Raw genomic sequence first — 22,274 nt, 5'->3', positions numbered from 1 at the left:
GGGTTTTCCTTTTTTTTTGGAGTCTTTCCTACAAAGGGGAATTTGTGAGAAATTTTGCCGAAGAAAAATTCATCAGAAGAAATTTCGTTTTGAAGGATCCCATCAGGTTTTTTTTTTAATATTTATTCATAAAGACTTTCTTAATTAATGCTTTCGTAAAAGCTTTTGTAGTTTTCTTTTCTTTAAATGTTGATAGAGGCGCAGGTGTGGCTGTGTGGTAAAAAGCTTGCACATACCAACCACACGGTCCCGGGTTCAGTCCCACTTCGTGGCATCTTGGGCAAGTGTCTTCTACTATAGCCTCGGGCCGACCAAAGCCTTGTGAGTGGATTTGGTAGACAGAAACTGAAAGAAGCCCGTCGTATATATATATATATATATATGTTCCAGCCAAAATGTTCTTTCAACTTAGGGAACAAGTGGTAGTCACTGGGTGCCAAGTCCAGATTATAAGGTGGGTGGGGAATAATGTCCTGTTTATGGTCTTTGGTGAGCATTCATGGAACCCATCTTGTGCACACCTTCCAATATTGCAACTTTTCACTCAAAACCCTATGAGTGGTGCTTCGGGAAACTTCAGGAACCAAAATGTGGAAATCATCCAGAGTGATCCGCAGATTTTCATGCAAGATTTTCTCAACTTTCATGACTGTCTTGTCGGAAATTGATGGTTGCTCACTTCTGTCTTCGTCATGAATTTCAGTACAACCAGCCGCAAACTCCCTACACCACCTGTGGATGTTCTTGACATCCATGCACAACTTACATTACACTTCTGTTAATTGGCAATGAATTTCAATTGGTTTAATGCCTTTTGCTTTCAAAAACCAAATAACTGTGTGAACTTCACACTTGGCAGTAGCGTCAATTCAGGGGCAGGTAGAGGTGCATGCACAATACACGCAACAGTGTAGCCAATGGCCACACGTACAGTTACCCTGCGTCCCCAGCATTTTGGCGACCTTACTTTTGGGATTACCCTCGTAGTTACCATTGATATTGTGAAATAGAATTAAATATAATCTTTTCTTTCTATTTATCAGTTATTTTTTTATTTGTTTCCGTCATTAGTCTGTGACCATGCTGGGGCATCACCTTGAAGAATTTTAGAATGAATCGACCCCAGTACTTTTTTTTAACACGACCTGTCCCTTTTTCCAAAACACTAGGTTATGGGGATGTAAACACACCAACATTGGTTGTCAAGTAGCAAGTGGGGATAAACACAAACACAAAGACACACATCATAATTATTTACACACACACACACACACACACACACAGATATGGCTGGTCTATGAGGTTACCCCGGGTTTCAAGCCCATAAAGCGCTTATCTTAACAGTGTTTCTTCAGACCGTAGGGCTTGGGTCTGATGAAGCACTGTAAAACTAAGCACTTTATTGGGGTGAAACCCAGGGTAAGCTCATAGACTGACCACGTCTATCTATCTAGCTTTATCTGTATACTCTACTGCTCTATAACTCAGAGTGTGCTTCTTTTTCAGATTTATGATTTACTGATGATATATATATATATATATATATATATATTAAATATATACTTTTATAAAACAAATTTTACAAAATATATAGTATCTGTTAACAGTCTTAGCCAAAAACTCACAGTTGAGTTTTTGTATATATATATGTATACATGTCTCTTAAAGGATAGAGCTCAAAATCAATGCATTGAAGATACTTTATTGCAGCAACAATTATAATAATAACAGAAACAACCACAATAAGCCAAACCTATGCACATTTCAATAGGGTATCCCGGAAAAATAAACCACATCATAAGATGTCTCGTAAAATATTGTAACAAATTACAACATATTACAAATTTCTGGATACTCCATCTCATCAGGGTCGCATTATTGCCATCACCAATACTATTATTAGCAAAACACACACATCATCCAAGAGGGTGAAAGAATAATCGACGGCACGCAACCTACCATCGTTATTTTCTAACAGAATGTAAACAAACCAGTCAACCGAAATCCAGCGGCGTACACCGCCCGGTTTACAGCGTAAAAATCCCTTGCCAAAAATTCATCCCCCCTGTACATCAAGATTTCCTATCGGATCTTCCTATAACGATAGTGTATTAATTAATTCATTAATTATACCCGCCCACGCCCACGCACCGCACACCACCACCCACATGCCCACACCTACCCCCCCACACACACATATACCTATCCTTAGATACACACACCAATATATATTTATATGTATTTTTTATGTATAACCATACACTCAAACACATATACACACAAACACATATATACACTCACATATGCATGCATATACATATACACACATACAGATACACATGCACCCACATAAACGCGCACAGATACACACACACACACATTTACATATATACGCATACATACTCACATACACACATGCGTACATATGTACATACATACATATAGCTATACCTCCATATATACATCGATACATATGCACATACACACACACAAGCTTATATATGTTTACATGTACACACATACACATACGTCTCCATACACACATATATACACACATACACTCTCACGTGTCTCCACATGTATACCTACACCCATATACATATACCCTCATATATTTGCGCCACAGACCTCATTCCAGTAAGATATATAGAGATGAATATACCTCTTCCTTAATTTCGAACTTGTGCCTATACACATTCCGGTAATTCCTATTTATAAAATGCATACGTATGTCTATACATATGTAGACATCTGTAAGCTTTAAACGTTATTTTATTAACTAGGTGACCCTTGGAAAAAAGTATGGAAAATAATTCCAAGTTACATAACGAACAAGTACTTTTACCCTTGTCGTACGGCATCGATTTGCCTACTAACAACCATTCAAGGGAGTAATCCTTTTTCTCATCTTTCAATTTCCAAACTAAATTACTAAGCGCCGTACTATATTGCTTACTCCTATCCCTAAAGGAAGAGTAATGATTAGAAATTTGTTTCGAGACCTCAAGTGACGAAGCCCCGATATAACTCCAAATCTTCTTATCCGTTATAACATTACACCTATAGACAATGTTTTTAGTTTTAGCATTTGCACTAAGGAATCTTATTCTATTAGGGTTATCTTCAGATATTTCTATTAGTTTATTACCAAAGTTAGTGGTATTATCCATATCCTTTTGGTCTTGACTAACATCTCGACCATTGCCTGTATTATTATTATTATTACCCTCTGTGTTTATGTCAACAGAACTATGACTAGAGTTTGAGGATAAAAGTTTAAAGTTATGAGCGGCGATAATTTGGGTCAAATTCTTGGTGTTTGAAAATCCGAACCTTACCTTATGCTCGTTAATAACCTTATAGTAGAGCGAGTTAATTGGAAAATGTTTCCTAACTACATTCCTGAATAAACTAACTAAATTTGATTTTACTTGCCTCCCATAAGGGACGATGAACCATAGACTATCCTGTTTCCTAGAATGACAACCTACATTATTATCCCTAAAAAACTTAAGCCTACTACTATATATATATATATATATATATATATATACACATATATATATATATACACATATATATATATATATATGTATATATATATATATATATATATATATATATATATATATATATATATATATACATATATATATATATATATATATATATATATACATATATATATATATATACATATATATATATATATATATATATATATACATATATATATATATATATATATATATATATATATATATATATATATATATATATATATATATGTATATATATATATATATATATGTATATATATATATATATATATATATATATATGTATATATATATATATATATATATATATATATATGTATATATATATATATATATATATATATGTATATATATATATATATATATGTATATATATATATATACATATATATATATATATATATATATATATATATATATATATATATATATATATATGTATATATATATATATATATATATATATGTATATATATATATATAGGAGTGGCAGTGTGGTAAGAAGCTTGCTTTCCAACCACATGCTTCCAGGTTCAGTCCCCACTGCATGGCACCTTGGGCATGAGTCTTCTGCTATAGCCTTAAGCCAACCAAAGCCTTTGTGAGTGGATTTGGTTGATGGAAACTGAATGAAGCCTGTTGTGTATGTATGTATGTATATATATATATATATATATATGCGTGTCTGTTCGTCCCTCCACCATCACTTGACAACTGATGTTGGTGTGTTTGCATCCCCGTAACTTAGCATTTCGGCAAAAGGGACTGATAGAACAAGTACTAGGCTTACAAAGAATAAGTCCTGGGGTCGCTTCGTTCAACTAAAGGCGCTGCTCCAGCAGGGCCACAGTCTAATGAACCAAAACAAATAAAAGATAATATGGTCACAATGAATTGTCTTATGATGAATTTCTCTTCTGGCAAATTTTTCCAGACAGGGGAAGGGAGACATATTAGGGTCTCCCCTGCTGTCCCTTATTCCCACCACCACCTGTCACTTTTATTTATTTGTAAAAAGTACTTTTTTTTTTGGGGGGGGGGGGGGGTTGCTTCTCATTTTTCTTTTCAGTTTCAGTAAAGGAGTCGCCCCACTCCTTGATGGGTTGTCTCCTCAGTCGTCATCATCATCATCAGATTAAGAATCGTTTCCATTGGAAGTAAACCCCATTGGGGCCAGAGGGGAAAAATGAACCTCGTCCCCCCAGAATACGATGAAATACATGACAATCAAATGGTAAGTCAAAAATTTATTGAGAAAAAAATTGTTTGAAAAAAAAAAGGATATAATTGTAAATAGACAATAAACGATGAAATTAATTGTAAAGACATAACCACCCTGCAGTGGGGCCAGGGTGGACGTCTCATCCTCATTTGTATAAATTCATTTTTCATATGTTATATGTCCCCACATACTTTGTTTGTCCCCTCTTTGTGGCCCCTTGTGGTTAATAAAAAAGCACAGTGCATTCTGTCAACACCCCAAATGTAAAATTCTTCCCTGAAGACAGAGGCTGGTGTTACCCAATGATGGAATCAAGTTACAATCATTATTTTGGACCACCAACCCCCTCCTCCACAAACAACTGCTGGATTCTCAAAGCTCTTAGTCAACCCCTTTAATTCCTGATACCATTTATATTCTGTGTAAGTCGGACCTTTTTATCTGCATACATGTGTATATTTTTTGTATACCAACATGTCTAACTTGCTTCTCCTTACATTTACTCCTCTTCCTGCTCAAGTTGAAATCTCTTGAACACTATGAAGTGTATTCTATGTTGAGACTACCTGTCTCTAATCTATAAACTACATACATGTATAGGTGCAGGAGTGGCTGTGTGGTATGTAGCCTGCTGACCAACCACATTGTCCTGGGTTCAGTCCCACTGCATGCCACCTTGGGCAAGTGTCTTCTACTATAGCCCTCGGCCAACCAAAGCCTTATGAGTGGATTTGGTTGACGGACACTGAAAAAAGCCTGTGGTGTTTGTATGTGTATGCATATATATATATATATATATATATATATATATATATATATATATATATATATATATATATATATATATTAGTTGAAGAGCGTAGGCTCGAAACGTCAAAGACTTTCTCTATTCCCGAGCGTTAAACTAATGCATCCATTTGTTGTTTACATGGATAGTTTATCCTGCATTTGAGAATAAAATTATTTCCTTATTTGTATCTTATATAGATTTTGAATTTCATCCTGTAATAACAATATTGTATATGTCTTGAAATGTTTGCCTTGCCTTAATGTTTAGTGTCCGGTTTAAAAGTTATGTATCCGATGCATTGGAAATCTGCAATGAGTCCATAAATACCGTCCCGGCTATAACCCTTGGAGCCCTAGTAATCTGTTACAGCACTTACCTAGTGTACCTAATCATTTAAATCACCTGTAAACTAAACCCCCATACTTTTTGTGAATATATATATCCGAAACGTCTAGTTAGAATAGAGGCAGCTGACAAAGGATTAATTCCAAGTGGCTTTCTGTTTTCTTATGTGTTCGTTCCGTTGTCTGTAGTTCATTGTTCTAACGTCCTGTACCCTGATATGCATCTATATACACATGTAAATGTGAGTATGTACATATATGTGTGTATACATGCATATATATCCTTTGTATTATTATATATATATATGTAAAATACAAAAAAGGGACAAGAACGCAAAACATCCAGAGAGATGATACAAAGAAAGCAAGGATGGGTCATTCGGAGTTTTCTTTCCTCAGTCGAGTTCCAGATTCTCTTTGCAATTTCTCTTTGTATCTGTGTTTGTCCTCCGCCACCACTTCACAGCCGGTGTTGGTGTGTTTATGGCCCCATCACTTAGTGATAGAATAAGAACTGAACTTTAAAAATAAAACACTGCCAGGTTTGACTTGAATGGTTCAACCTTTGAATGTGGTGCTCCAGCATGGCTGTAGCCAAGCATTTTGTCCAGGGTGCGAGAAATGTTGCCAGGTCACTGAACTGAGGCCAAATGGTGAAGATTACTGTAATTATAATTAACGGAAATATTTTAATTAATTTAAAGTACACAGTGATGAAACAGAAAGATTCATTTCATTAATTAATTGTATTCTTTAATTAATTATTGTTATTTCACCCCAGGTCAGTCCTGATCCAGGCAGACCTACGATTAAACATGTTCCAGATGTGACCACCCCACCTTATATTCAGGCATAGTGTACCTAGGACTACATTATCTAATGTACAGCATAGCAGTTAGTATTAGTGGCTGTAGTCGTTCTTTAGCCCCAGGTCACTCCTGATCCAGTCAGACGTTCCAGTTGTGACCATCCCATCTTTTACTCACACACAACCTATAATAATAATATTGTTACTCATTAAATTATTTAATCTTTGTTTAAATCTTAATTCAGGAAACTACTGAACATATATTTTAATTAAATCAATTAAGAGTAATTAGCCGAAAGTAAGACTGCAATTCCACGAACGGGCATCTCCAGACACTTAGAAATCTGTATTTCTTTTATCTTTCACTTGTTTTAGGCACGAGCCCGTGGCCATGCTGGAGTACCACCTTGAAGAATTCTACAACCAAATGAATCAACCTCAGGAATTTTTTCTTTTATTTCTTTTAATCTTACATCATTTGACAGAAACCATTATGGGGTCAGTTGGCCCCATAATAGGTCTGTGCGGTCATCTGACAGGGACAGTTTCTTTAATTAATTTATACGAATTGTATGCATGTTTGTAATGGTTAGATGGGGGTGGGGAGCGCTAGGAATGTGGCTTGTGGGGGTAGAACCCCTAAAATGTTGGACTAGTTGGTTACATGGACTCCAGTGGTCAACTGGCACCTATTTTATCGACCCCCGAAAGAACGAGAGGCAAAATCGACCTCTGTGGAAATTGAACTCGAAACATAAAGACAAACGAACGGCTGCCAAACATTTCGCCAGCTCTCTTTACTTGTTTCAGTCATTTGACTGCGGCCATGCTGGAGCACCGCCTTTATAATCGAGCAAATCGACCCCGGGATTTATTCTTTGTAAGCCCAGTACTTGTTCTTTCGGTCTCTTTTGCCGAAACCGCTAAGTTACGGGGACGTAAACACTGTCAAGCGATGGTGGGGGAATAAACACAGACACACAAACATATACATATATATATATATATATATATATACATATATTTTGAGGAAGGGGACTAGTCGATTATGTTGACCCCCCTAGCGTTTTAATTCATCGCCCCTTATAGGTTGAAAGGAACAGTCGACATCGGCGGAATTTGAACTCAGAACGTAAAGACGGACTGAACACCGTTAAGCACTTTGCCCGGCGTGCTAACGATTCTGCCTTTAAAAATAATAATAATGTTCGTAATCCTTTCAATTATACGCACCGGCGGGGGGTGGTTAATTACGTTGACCCCTCAATGTTCGTCTTGTAATTAATAATCGGTCCCAGAAGGATCTTAGAAGCTAAAACACATTCGTCCAGCGAAGTAAAGATTCTGATTGCAGAGAAACAAAGGGAAGTAACTCGGAGAAGCCAGAGTAAAACAGAGACGTTACAGATAGATGGCGCTGGTGTTTGTTGTTGGTTTGTCATCGTAATGGCGGTAGGAACTCGTTAAAATTACTCTTTTCCTTGTTTCAGTCCTTTTGACTGCGTCCAAGCTGGAGCAGCGCCTTTATAGTCGGTCAAATCGACCGCAGGACTTATTCTATCGGTCTCTTTTGCCGAAACCGCTAATTTACGTTGACGTAAACACCAGCATCGGTTGTCAAGCGATGTTGGGAGGTGGGGACAAACAGACACACAAACATATACACACACATACATATATACATATACATATATTTTGAGGAAGGGGACTAGTCGATTATGTTGACCCCCTAGCGTTTTAATTACCCTAACCCTTATAGGTTGAAAGGAACAGTCGACATCGGCGGAATTTGAACTCAGAACGTAAAGACGGACTGAACACCGTTAAGCACTTTGTCCGGCGTGCTAACGATTCTTTACGATTCTGCCTTTAAAAATAATAATAATGTTCGTAATCCTTTCAATTATACGCACGGGCGGGGGTGGTTAATTACGTTGACCCCTCAATGTTCGTCTTGTAATTAATAATCGGTCCCAGAAGGATCTTAGAAGCTAAAACGCATTTGTCCAGCGAGATTAAAGATTCTGATCGCCGTTAAAATTACTCTTTTACTCATTTGACTGCGGCCATGCTGGAGCACCGCCTTTATAGTCGTGCAAATCGACCCCAGGACTTACTCTTTACAAGCCTAATACTTATTCTCTTTTGCCGAAACCTCTAAGTTACGGGGACGTAAACATACCAGCATCGATTGTCAAGCGATGGTGGGGGGGGGGGAAACACAGACACACAAACATATATTTTGTGGAAGGGGACTTGTCGATTATGTTGACCCTAGCGTTTTAATTCATCGCCCCTTATAGGTTGAAAGGAACAGTCGACATCGGCGGAATTTGAACTCAGAACGTAAAGACGGACTGAACACCGTTAAGCACTTTCTCCGGCGTGCTAACGATTCTGCCTTTAAAAATAATAATAATGTTCGTAATCCTTTCAATTATACGCATGGGCGGGGGTAGTTAATTACATTGACCCCTCAATGTTCGTCTTTTAATTAATAATCGATCCCAGAAGGATCTTAGAAGCTAATAAAGATTCTGATTGCAGAGAAACAAAGGGAAGTAACTCGGAGAAGCCAGAGTAAAACAGAGACGTTACAGATAGATGGCGCTGGTGTTTGTTGTTGGTTTGTCATCGTAATGGCGGTAGGAACTCGTTAAAATTACTCTTTTCCTTGTTTCAGTCCTTTTGACTGCGTCCAAGCTGGAGCAGCGCCTTTATAGTCGGTCAAATCGACCGCAGGACTTATTCTATCGGTCTCTTTTGCCGAAACCGCTAATTTACGTTGACGTAAACACCAGCATCGGTTGTCAAGCGATGTTGGGAGGTGGGGACAAACAGACACACAAACATATACATACACATACATATATACAACGGGCTTCTTTCAGTTTCCGCCTACCAAATCCACTCCTTACGGTCTTTATTTCTTTCTCTGTCTTATTTCTTTGACCGGTTCCAGTCAGTATTTGTATCCGCCATCACTTGTTTACAACCCCAGGACCAGACATTTTATTTTCTTTTCGATAATTTATTAAGTTTGATTCGTTCACTGAGAATCACGTTAAGGGAACACGTCTGTGGAATACACAGCCACTTAAACATTAATTTCACCGTGCTCCAGTCCACTTACCTGGCAAAAATCACTTACACCTGTAATCACATTGTATTTCTTTGTAAATTACGTGAAGAAGACGTGTCTGCGGAGTACTCAGCCACTTGCATGCTAATTGAATTGTAATCGATATGTCACTTTCGCTTCATACTGTTTTATTCACCTTGAGAAATAAAGCTGACAAAGCCAGGATTCGAAATCACAACGTAAATGTAGTTTTTATTTTATTTATCTCTTGATATGTTTTTCTCGAATAAAAAAAATCATTTAAAGATGTTTTTTGTTGAATAAATAAAATAAAAACCACAAAAATTATGCAAAGAAGAAGAATCGACTGCAACAGGAAGAAGAAAACACGTCTTAATCCAGAAAATCCCATCGTGGGACGCGCGGAAGGTAATAGCGTGAAATCGATAATGTTTATAATATAACCAATACGGGAAGAGTAAGTTAAAAAACAAAAAAAACGACGCCATTATAAGGCCTCCCCATAACAATTTTTCCGGGTTTTGACACTTTAGCGACATCAAATCTCGAAAAATTTCTGGAGAAAATCTGGGGAACCGATGTCGCTTAAGTGTCAAAATTTTTCGGATTTTGACACTTTAGCGACATCAAATTTCGAAAATTTTCTAGTGAAAATTTGGAGAGCCGATGTCGCTTAAGTATCAAAATTTTCCGGACTTTGACACCTTAGCGACATCAAATTTCGAAAATTTTCTGGTGAAAATTTGGAGAATCGATGTCGCTTAAGTGTCAAAACTGAGAAAAATTTTGACGCTTTAGCGACATCGATTCTCCAAATTTTCACCAGAAAATTTTCGAAATTTGATGTCGCTAAGGTGTCAAAGTCCGGAAAATTTTGATACTTAAGCGACATCGGCTCTCCAAATTTTCACTAGAAAATTTTCGAAATTTGATGTCGCTAAAGTGTCAAAATCCGAAAAATTTTGACACTTAAGCGACATCGGTTCCCCAGATTTTCTCCAGAAATTTTTCGAGATTTGATGTCGCTAAAGTGTCAAAACCCGGAAAAATTGTTATGGGGAGGCCTTATAATGGCGTCGTTTTTTTTGTTTTTTAACTTACTCTTCCCGTTAATGGCGTCGTTTTTTTTGTTTTTTAACTTACTCTTCCCGTATTGGTTATATTATAAACATTATCGATTTCACGCTATTACCTTCCGCGCGTCCCACGATGGGATTTTCTGGATTAAGACGTGTTTTCTTCTTCCTGTTGCAGTCGATTCTTCTTCTTTGCATAATTTTTGTGGTTTTTATTTTATTTATTCAACAAAAAACATCTTTAAATGATTTTTTTTATTCGAGAAAAACATATTTTCGATGATAAAAAAGACTATGTAGACATTCTTTTATTTGTTTTCAGTCAATTGACTGCAGCGATGCTCAGTCAAACCAATTCGACCCCAGGACATACACTTTGTAAGTCTAGTACCGTCTCTTTTTGCTAAACATAAACATACCAACATTGGTTGCCGAGCGATGGTGGAGAGACAAACATACACATAGATACGACAGGCTTCCTCCAGGCCTTAATTCGCCTGAGGCTATAAGTAGAAGACACTTTCCCATCGCTTGACAACCAATGTTGGTGTGTTTACGTCCCCCATAACTTAGCAGTTTAACAAGAGACCAATAGTACTAGGCTTCAGAAGTCCCAGGGTTGATTTGCTCCAACATGGCCACAGTCAAAATAATTCACTACAGCTAGAATCCTTTTGTCCAAAGACGAAAGGGATCAGGACCACACAGCAGGTGGACCCACCAGTCAAATAAAAAAAACAAACACTGTAAGTGGGAGGGGTCAATACTTTTATTTTTTTTTCCTCTCAAAATAGAGTTGAAATTGAAATGATGAAGGTAGAAGGAAGAGGTATGTATACATGATAGAAGGGGGAGTGATTGGCATGGAGTGGATGGGAGGGAGGGGCAGGAGGAAGAAGAAGAAGAAGAAGAAAAAGGACCCTTGACCACTAGTTGCTTCTGCTGTCACCTTCCATCAACCACTTACTAAGGTGCACTTAGACATCCACTAACCAAAACTGCTGTTACTACGACTAAGCACTACCACCACCTCCACTACTTCACCTGTTACTACCACCACAACCAGTTACTATGGTAATGATCCAAGTTAATGGTTACAACAGCTTCTGCTGTGCTTCATACTACTCCCACCACAACTACTAACCTCTCCCTCGCTAGATATAGTGACCAAACAACCCTCAAAATCAACCCTTCCGTTCTAATTGCTTTGAATAAAGAATGAAAAGAAAAACAATAGATTAAAATGCTAGATATTCCCCTCTAAGACGAGATGGCCATGGTTGGAACACTGCCCCAGAGTTAAAACTACCACTGACTTCTATTACAGAGAGGCAGGAGATTTCAATTAAAAGTTACATCCATAACGAGAAGAGAAGTAATTAAGTATGAAGGTTCATTTGAAGAGAACGAACCCAACAAAGATAAATTAAATGAGAAAAAAGGTTTAGAAATTAAAATAAATTGCAATAGTGGGGGGACAACCTTGGATAGGTTTCAGTGTTATTGACCTCCTCAAGCAACCAGACAATAACTAAGATCACACAAGATTTATACATATACATTTAGATATATATATATATACACACAAAACTGCCAAGGGTTCCAGATGAGACTACTTCACGGCAGGAAACGCAGGTGAGAGCAGCAGTGATCAGACTCTCTCATGGACCAAATGCCACCTATCAGAGGAGGTTCCAAATAATAGTGTAGCACAGGCAACGGTGGTGCCCCAGCATGACCACAGCTTTAAATATGTTTAAAGACTAGAGGTATACATGTGCAATGAAGTATGTGTGCACAGAATTTATATATCTCGCACCATGCACACACAATGTAATTCCGTGTGCACTCAAATCTCTCTATCTGCATGCAGCAACATGTATGTACATGTGTGTGTGTATACAGATGCATCTTACCAACTGGCAAAAACAAGCTGTAATTCACGGAGGTCAAATAAGAGCAAAACATATCTAGAGTTGTCTACCCCGTTCGATACTTCAATAGCAAAAAGATTTATTATTTTTTGTGGTGGTGGTCATATTTCTGGGAACAGGGATATAACCTCCTTAAGTACAGGGTGGGCCAAAAGTCACACACGAAAATATAACCTATTAATCATCATTATTATTTTGTGTAACATTGAAACACTGTTGGTCGATTATTGTTTTATTTGTTTCAGTCACATGACTGCAGCCATGCTGGAGCACTGCCTCTCAGTCGAACAAATTGACTCTAGGAATTATTTTTTCTAAGCCTAGTACTTATTCTATCTCTTTTGCCAAACTGCTAAGTTACGGGGGACGTAAACACACCATCGGCTATCAAACAATGGTGGCAGGGACAGACAGACACACTCACATGTACATACACACACACACACACATATATATATACACACGACGGGCTTCTTTCAGTTTCTGTCAACCAAATCCACTCGCAAGGCTTTGGTTGTCCCGAGGCTTAGTGGACACTTGTTTAAAGTGCCATGCAGTGGAACTGAACCAGAAACCATGTGGTTGGAAAGCAAGCTTCTTTACCACACAGCCTGTGCCTGATTAGTGCAAAGAGTCCATGCAACATGCAGTGTGCAGGACAAATACCAATGGTTGCCCCCTCCCCTACCTGTGCTAAAGAAAGTCCAAAGAAACCAGTGCAAAGATCTCTGCAGGAAATTCTGTTCCTTGTACAACAACAAACAATAAAAAAACCTGCAAATGGTGAATGTTTCGAACCCTTGTAATCAGGATGTTGACATTTGCTAATTAGTTTTGTGTTGTAATTAACCATAAAGTGCTGTTTTTGAAATATGGGGGAGAGGGGGGTCTCAGTGTGTGACTTTGGGCCCATCCTGTATCTCGACAGATTCAAAGTTAGCAAGGGAAACAGACTTACCTACCCATAAAGCACCTTTTGTCTGACACTCTGCTGATTCAGACAGTAGTAGTAGTAGTAGCAGTACTTGTGGGTGGTGGTGGTCGTCAAAGTAGTTGTAGCAACAGAATTTAGAAAGATATTAGAAATAAGGAGGGAGGGAGGGAGGGAGGGAGGGATGAGGTGACAATCATGAGTTACCTGCCCCTGAAATTACCAGATTTAAAAATGCGACTGAAATATTGTTAATAATAAAGCTGTGGTGGTGAAAAAGCAAACGAAAAAAAAAAACAGTAACCATGACGACATTACAGACTCCCCCAACACATACATACTGAAGAGAGAGAGAGAGAAACGGGGGCAGTTATGATGGCTAAGGAACTAAATGAAGGGACAACAGACCTACCAGACTATCTAATGGGAAAACATTGAGCACACACAAACTCCCTCACTTTGGTGGGGAGAATAAGGAGACTTTAGCTTAACCTGGGGCCCAATGAGTTTGATAAGAGTAACAAGAAATCATTATTATTATTATTATTACTATTATTATTTTATTTCACTCCATTTTAGAAAAACTGAAACACGTCTTTGACAATTCCGGAGCACATTGGACTTGTTTTTCAGTCTGGTTGCGATGGTGCAACAAAACAGAACAGAACAGTTGTGGACATCTCCAACCAAAAGCATCGTGAGAAAAAGCAACATCGCATACAACGGCCGGTCAATTTGTCCGAGAAGTTCATGCAATACGGTGTGCCCAACACATAGCAAAGTGGACCCCCCACCACCGAGATGTCTCTGTCAGAAAGAGGCTTTAAAAAGAAAAAAAGTCCAAAGAAATTCGTGCACACATTGTCACAGGGAGTTGATATTCCTCACACAACAATGCAACGAAGAATAAAAGCTACAGACATTTGCTAATTTGTTTTGCTTTCTAATTAAATGGGTTGTTTTTGAAATGTGCAATAGAGATATTAGAGTCTTAATCTTGGCACATGACCTTTGGTCCCCCCACCTTGTATATATTTTTACAGAAAGACGCATGCACACACACATTTTTAAAGATGTCCCGCTCCCCAGCCCCATTATTCCAATACAACTTTGCTAAAACCTTACTGTATGGTGCGGTCAGCTACCATTTATGAAGGAAAAATATTATTACACCAAGCTGATAGTGAGAGAAAAGGACAACACCAGCACTGCCGCCACCACAGCAGAAAAGAAATTTGGCAGATGACGTCTATGTGCACGAGCGTGTCTATAAATGGTTAAGGAGAAGCAGCAAGGGGTCAGAGGTTGTGGTATGATGGGGAGGAAGAGGAGGAATAAGGAAGAAATGAAAACAGGAGGCAAGAATGTTGGAAGGGAGATTAATAAGAATAATAATTATTGTAATTTCAATAACATCATCAGTACAAATATAAGCAGGCAGCTAACTCCCCTTCTCCTCTTCTTCTTCTCTCAGTCTGTGTATATATGCATGCGTATATGGACATGTTGTACGCACATACACATTTATGTAATGTATAATGTTATATATACCAACATCTATGTGGAAAAGCTGCAAAGACAAAGAAAAAAAAAACAAAAAAGAAAAAAAGATTAGACAATAAAACCACAAATCCCGAAAAAGACAAAAAAACAATACAAAATAGATAAATTCTATCCTCATTTACCATCCATTTTGTCTGCTGGCACCGGCTGGACATCTTGGGAGCAACTGGGCAAGGCCAGGAGCCACACCATATAAATAAATATATATATATATATATATCATTGATCATTGTTTAACGTCCGCTTTCCATGCTAGCATGGGTTGGACGATTTGACTGAGGACTGGTGAAACCGGATGGCAACACCAGGCTCCAGTCTGATTTGGCAGAGTTTCTACAGCTGGATGCCCTTCCTAACGCCAACCACTCAGAGAGTGTAGTGGGTGCTTTTACGTGTCACCCGCACGAAAACGGCCACGCTCGAAATGGTGTCTTTTATGTGCCACCCGCACAAGCCAGTCCAGGGGCACTGGCAACGATCTCCCTCGAAAATCCTACAGGAGCCAGTCAGGCGGTACTGGCAACGGCCACGCTCAAAATGGTGCATCTCATGTGCCACCCGCACAAGAACCAGTCCAGGGGCACTGGCAACGATCTTACTTGGCTTGCCGGGTCTTCTCACGCACAGCCCATTTCCAAAGGTCTCGGTCCGTAGTCATCGCCTCGGTGAGGCCCAATGTACGAAGGTCTTGCCTCACCACCTCAGCCCAGGTCTTCCTGGGCCTACCTCTTCCACGGGTTCCCTCAACTGTTAGGGTGTGGCACTTTTTCACGCAGCTATCCTCATCCATTCTCACCACATGTCCATACCAGCGCAATCGTCTCTCTTGCACACCACAACTGATGCTTCTAATGTTCAGCTTTTCTCTCAAGATACTTACACTCTGACGGGTATTCACATTGACATTACACATCCAACGGAGCATACTGGCTTCATTCCTTGCGAGCTTACGTATGTCCTCAGCAGTTACAGCCCATGTTTCACTGCCATGTAGCATGGCTGTTCGTACACATGCGTCATACAGTTTGCCTTTTACTCTGAGTGAGAGTCCCTTTGTCGCCAGCAGGGGTAAGAGCTCTCTAAACTTTGCCCAGGCTATTCTTATTCTAGCAGCTACACTTTCAGCGCACCCACCCCCACTACTAACTTGGTCGCCCAGATAGCGGAAGCTATCGACTACCTCTAGTTTTTCACCCTGGAATGAGATAGAAGTTGTTTCCTGTTTGTTTGCAGTCTTTATTGCACCTGAACATCTGCCACAAACAAAAACTAACTTGCTAGTTAACCTGCCTTTGATGTTGCTGCACCTCTTATGTGTCCATAGCTTGCACCGGGTACATCTTATAGAGTTACTACCTACTCCTTTTCTACATACTGAGCAGGGCCATCTACCTGAAGGGGTTTGTGTTTTATCTACCTTCCTACTTATTAGGATTTTGGTTTTAGCTAGGTTGACTCTAAGGCCCTTCAATTCTAGACCTTGCTTCCACACCTGAAACTTCTCCTCTAGTTCTGATAGTGACTCCGCAATTAGGGCAAGGTCATCAGCATAGAGGAGCTCCCAGGGGCAACCTGTCTTGAACTCCTCTGTGATTGCCTGGAGGACTATGGTAAATAATAGGGGGCTGAGGACGGAACCTTGGTGGACCCCTACCTCTACCCGGAATTCATTGCTGTACTCATTTCCAACCCTCACCTTACTGGCAGCATCTCTGTACATGGCTCGCACAGCTCTCACTAACCATTCTTCTATCCCAAGTTTCCTCATTGACCACCAGATAAGGGATCGGGGGACCCTGTCAAAGGCTTTCTCCATGTCAACGAAAGCCAGGTACAGAGGTTTATCCTTAGCTAGGTATTTCTCCTGCAACTGTCTCACTAGAAATAAGGCATCAGTAGTGCTTTTACCTGGCACGAACCCAAACTGCATCTCATCTAAATTGATTCACTCCCTAATTAGTTGGGCTATGACCCTCTCCGTAACTTTCATAACCTGATCTAACAGCTTGATGCCTCTGTAATTATTTGTATCTAAAGCGTCACCTTTCCCTTTGTAGCAGTTGACTATGGTGCTGCTACACCAGTCATAGGGTATGACTCCTTCGTGTATCACCTGGTTCGTAATACGGGTGACTAGGCTGTAGCCAACACTGCCAGATATTTTGAGCATCTCTGCAGTGATTCCTGATGGGCTGGGGGCTTTCCCGGTCTTCATACTCTTAATTGCTTTATCTACCCTGGTACTATCAACTCGGATAGCTGGTCCCTCTATTGGGTCGACATAAGGCAGGCTCTCTTTCTCCCATTCATTCTCTTTATATATATATATATATATAAATAAATAAATAAAAGATATATATATATAAATTAATAAATAAATGAATAAATATATAAGTAAATAAATAAATAGTGTTCAGGATGCTTTTTACATTACCACCATGGAACCGAGCAAGGCCAGGAGCCACATTATTCTGGATACAAGGAAATGATCCAGAATTACAAACTGATCATCCACTAATGTGTGCAAGTCTATATTAAAACTTTGTTGTTCTATCTTAACCCAACCCAGTCTTAGCCAATATACATCATTCCCAGTGGTGATGGCTAACTGCATTTATTTCGAGATGCTCCGTGTTGAACAACTCCGTTATCATTCAGCCAGTGTTAGGAACAGAACGTGACTAAGGTATGGTGGGAGATTTTCATTGAGAACTTCTAAAAACAACACAACATTTGTAGTTGGAGCCAGAGCCAGTTTCAGCCGGGTTGGTAACGAAAATTCAATCTTATAATAATTCTGCTTCTTCCTCCGTTACTCAGCCCATTCTTGAGGCTGTCATGTGATTGGCTGAAGTTGGGGAGGCTGCGAATGAAACGTGGAATTCTTTTTAACTCAGTCTTATTCCTTAGTTATTTCGTCTGACTGTAATGCCTTCTTCATGTGATTGGTTGAAGGGAAAAGTGAAGAACAAGAGAGAAAAAGAGGGGAAGCGTGAGAGAGAAGTCTATAAAATTGTGAATAAAGCATCATCATTTAATTCTGCTTCCCATGGACGGTTTGACTGAGGACTGGCAAGCTAAGAGGCTGCACCACGCTCCAATTGATTTGGCAGGGTTTCTACAGCTGAATGCCCTTCCTAACACCAACCAGTGTAGTGGGTGCTTTTTACGTGCCACGGGCACAGGAGCCAGTTAGGTGGCACTGGCATCAACCACGCTCAAATGGTGCCTTTTACTTGCCAATCAGGCAGCATTAAGTAATTATAATGTTCCAGTTTCCTTTGCTTTTCAATGATTAACAGACGAGTGACTATCTTTGGATACAGACACAACACAGGCCACGCTTTGAGGTCATTTGGAGAAAGTTTTCAGAAATAACCCAAAAGGTTTTCCCTTAATTCCATAAAGTATTCATGGGTCCCACTAGTTTTATATTATTTTGTTGAATTTACCTGTAATTAGATTTGCTTTGAGACAAAAATCATGCAACAGACTTCAGGGTTCCAAAAATCACATTAATATATCAATGAATAGAGAGTCTAAATTCAAGATTATATCAGAATTCAATTGAAACGCATAAGAGTTACATTTTGATAGGAAATATAGCAATCAAAGAGCATGGCTAAATTCTGTAGCATTTACCTGTAATTAGTCTTGCTTTGAGACCAAATTTATGCAATCGATTCAGATAAGAAACTTACTAAATTGTGTCCCAAAAATCACAGCTGATGAAAATATTCAGAGTTTCATAAATTCAGGCATCAAAGCCACATTTTCTTTTTCTTTTCTTTTTTCATTTATTAGATTGTGCTAGCTCAGGTGAATATAACAAAAACATTCAAAGTTTTTTATTTTATTTCAGACATAATTGGGTTAACAAAAAGACCATTGCAGTACACACTGTGATGTGGTTGGCTATGCAGCCATAGAAACCGTTCTCAAAAATAAAGGAGCCAGGTGCGACTCCTGGCCTTACCAGCTCCTCGTGCCAGTGAGGACATTGGACATTAGAAATACAGTAAAATCCATCGACTGCAGCTCAGGAAAGAATAATACGAGAAGAAGTTGAAGGCGAGAGAGAGAGAGAGCACTTACATTTAAGACTGAGTTCTAGTAAAGTTTTAATTTCTGAAAATAGACAAGAAAGAAAAAAAGAAGAGTTTTTACAGCGGAAAAGATAAGAATTATGGAAATTCTATTTGGACGTATTTGCCATGAAACTAAGGGGAAATGTTTCTTAACGAATATAACGAAAATAATTTAAGTTTCACACAACAAAGACAAAAAGAAAACAGCAGCTGTTATAAGGATCAAAAAGTGTGGGTGCAGCATGACTGTGCGGTAAGAAGTTTACTTCCCAACCACATGCCTCCAGGTTCAATCTCATTGTGTGGCACCTGAAGCAAGTGTCTTTCGTTGCAGCCTCAGGCTGACCAAAGCCTTGTCACTGGAATTGGTAGGCAGAAATTGAAAGAAGCCCATCACATATAGATAAATTTCGTTTTTGTATTTGATTCTTTATGTGAATTTGTGTGTTGAAAGATATTTTATTGTCTCGGGGGAATCATTCTGGTTTAATGCCACCTTAATTAACACACACACTGGTTCAATTTCCACTCATTTATTCTTACTCTAATTCTCTTTGATTCTTGCACATAATTGCGTGGGGAGGGGAAACTGGCAAATAGGAAATGACATACTGACCAAAGACAGAAAAACAAAGAGCTCATCTTACCTGCTGTGACTTCTGCTGGCCCTCCGGGGGGAGCGGCTATGACTCCGACTGCGACTCCAGCTGCGGGAGTAACTCCTTCCGGACCGCGAACGAGAGCGGGATCTGAAGGGACAGCAAACAGACACTAATCAATGCTTACCCAACGACACCGGCAGAACACAAGCTGACCCCCTAAACACTGGGCATGGCACCTAAAACAATGATTGGCAATGGACATTGAATAAAGGACCCAGGGTGGGAGAAAGGCAAGAAAAGAAAGAGGTCTGCATACCCTAAATTACTTGTGAAGGAGGAGGGATTTTTTTTTTTAAAAACTCCCTAAAGACTAAACTTTTAAGTATCATCACCAAAATATTCGATTACAAAAGGGATTAGCTTCACACAAGTCTATATGTCTTGTGTGTGTATACAAATACACACACACCATATAAGGAATACATATGTATAATATATAAACACATACAGACAAAGGACAGGCTTGGTTGTGTTAAGAACCTTGCTTCCCAACCACATCGTTCTGGGTTCAGTCCCACTGCGTGGCACCTTGTGTAAGTGTCTTTTATTATAACCTTGGGCTGACCAAAGCCTTGTGAGTGAATTTGGTAGATGGAAACTGAAAGAAGCCCGTTGTATTACGCGTGTGTGTATAAAGTATATGTGACTGTCTGAACTTGCACCAATGCTCGACAACTGGCGATGGTGTCTTTACATCCTTGTAACTTAGCAGTTCAGTAAAAGAGAATGATAGAATAAGTAGCAGTCTAAAAGAAGAGCTGGTGTCAATTCATTCAACTAAAAATTCAAGGAGATGCCCCAGCATGACTGCAGTCGAATGACAGAAACGAGGTAAGATACAAACACCCATATATAAAAGATGGGTCTTCAGTCAGTTTCAACAATATACCCCCAGGTAAACGAGGGTGTATTCCACTGACATGTACCCTGAACAGAAACCTTAAAATATGTACCCAAACAGGACACTATGCTACAGGAAATACAGACCACCATGTAACTACAACAAGATATCTGGAAGGAGTTTTCAGGCTTCTGTAACCCTTAATCCAGAGTGAGAACTTGGCTGAGAAAATCCCAGGCCCTTCATCAAGGTGTTATACAGAAGGCATTTTTCTTCAAGGAGCTGAAACCTAGACTAGGAACAAAGTTGTCTGGAGGCCTTCTCATGAGGGATCAAACAAGACCAAACGGAGTTTTATGGACATATCAAACCCATCTCTTCAAAGCAAGGTAGCCTTTGCTGACTACAGTTATTGGACCATACCAGGTGTTTTATTTTGGAGACCTCCCACAGCTATGAACTACATAAACACGTTAACCACCACAAATACCTCCCATGTGGCTCATCGCAAACACCACATGTGGTACATTTTCATAAGTTTTAGAAAATATTTTATTCAGTATCTTCAACATGGTTTCGAGGGTATTTGAATAATATGTGTGATGAATATTAAAGTTTAATTATGAAGCAAAGGTGTAGCTGTGTGGTAAGAAGCTTGCTTCGCACCACACATGGTTCCAGGTCCAGTCCCACTGCATGGCACTTTGAGCAATTGTCTTGGGCAGACCAAAGCCTTGTGAATGAATCTGGTAGATGGAAACTGAAAGAAGCCCATCGGTTGTGATGGTGGTTGTGTGGTTGTGTTTGTCTTCCACTGCCACTTCACATAACTTAGCAGTCTGGCAAAAGAAACCGATAGAATAAGTATCAGGCTTCACAGAAAAACAAGCAGTGGGGGTCAATTCATTTGACTAAAACCAAGAAAAATTCTTCACCGTGGTGCCCCAGCATGACCACAGCCTAATAATAACTGAAACAAGATAAAGTTATGAAATATTGTAAAAATGCAAAAAACAATACATTTCCTATGCAGTGAATGAAACTGACTGAGCCCCACTGTGTGGCAGACCAAAGAGTGGGTCTGGCAGACGGAAACTGAAAGAAGCCCGTCGTGTGTGTGTGTGTATATATATATATCTGTGTGTGTATGTATGTATTTGTCCTCCGACCATAATCTGGTAACCAATGTTGGTGTTTATGTCCCCATAACTTAGCAGTTCAGCAAAAGAGACGGATAGAACAAGTACTAGGCTTACAAAGAATAAGTCTTGGTTTGACTAAAGGTGTTGCTCCAGCATGGCCACAGTCAATTGATTGAAACAAAAGAATATGAGGCTCCCATCAGTCAGTTC

At 39.2% G+C, this 22,274-nt stretch overlaps 1 protein-coding gene and 1 long non-coding RNA gene across 4 annotated transcripts in view; one reads left to right on the top strand and one right to left on the bottom strand.

Annotated features, from left to right (window-relative positions):
• Nucleotides 1–4,043: 4,043 nt before the first annotated feature.
• On the top strand, nucleotides 4,044–10,113 carry LOC149130275 (uncharacterized). The gene is made up of 2 exons (XR_016238983.1): nucleotides 4,044–4,794; nucleotides 7,100–10,113. It is a non-coding gene; the product is annotated as an uncharacterized LOC149130275 (long non-coding RNA).
• Nucleotides 10,114–11,654: 1,541 nt separating this feature from the next.
• LOC106878321 (serine/arginine-rich splicing factor 7) overlaps nucleotides 11,655–22,274 on the bottom strand; it is a 19,987-nt gene continuing 9,367 nt past the window's right edge. For 2 of the 3 annotated variants that reach the window (XM_089345453.1, XM_089345454.1), the window contains 3 exons: nucleotides 20,067–20,168; nucleotides 19,427–19,459; nucleotides 11,655–15,338 (listed from right to left, as the gene is read on the bottom strand). In XM_089345453.1, coding sequence (XP_089201579.1) covers nucleotides 19,453–19,459; nucleotides 20,067–20,168 — 109 coding nt within the window. In that variant the 3' untranslated portion in view covers nucleotides 11,655–15,338; nucleotides 19,427–19,452. Of the gene's footprint in view, nucleotides 15,339–19,426; nucleotides 19,460–20,066; nucleotides 20,169–22,274 lie in introns of those variants that run through there. The other variant, XR_008267147.2, reaches the window with a different exon arrangement.

This window comes from Octopus bimaculoides, chromosome 29 (genome assembly GCF_046866305.1).
Source record: "Octopus bimaculoides isolate indiv1 chromosome 29, ASM4686630v1, whole genome shotgun sequence".
NCBI classification, from domain to species: Eukaryota; Metazoa; Mollusca; class Cephalopoda; order Octopoda; family Octopodidae; genus Octopus; species Octopus bimaculoides.
Note: the sequence above shows the minus strand (reverse complement) of the source record. Positions and strands in the feature narration are given on the sequence as shown.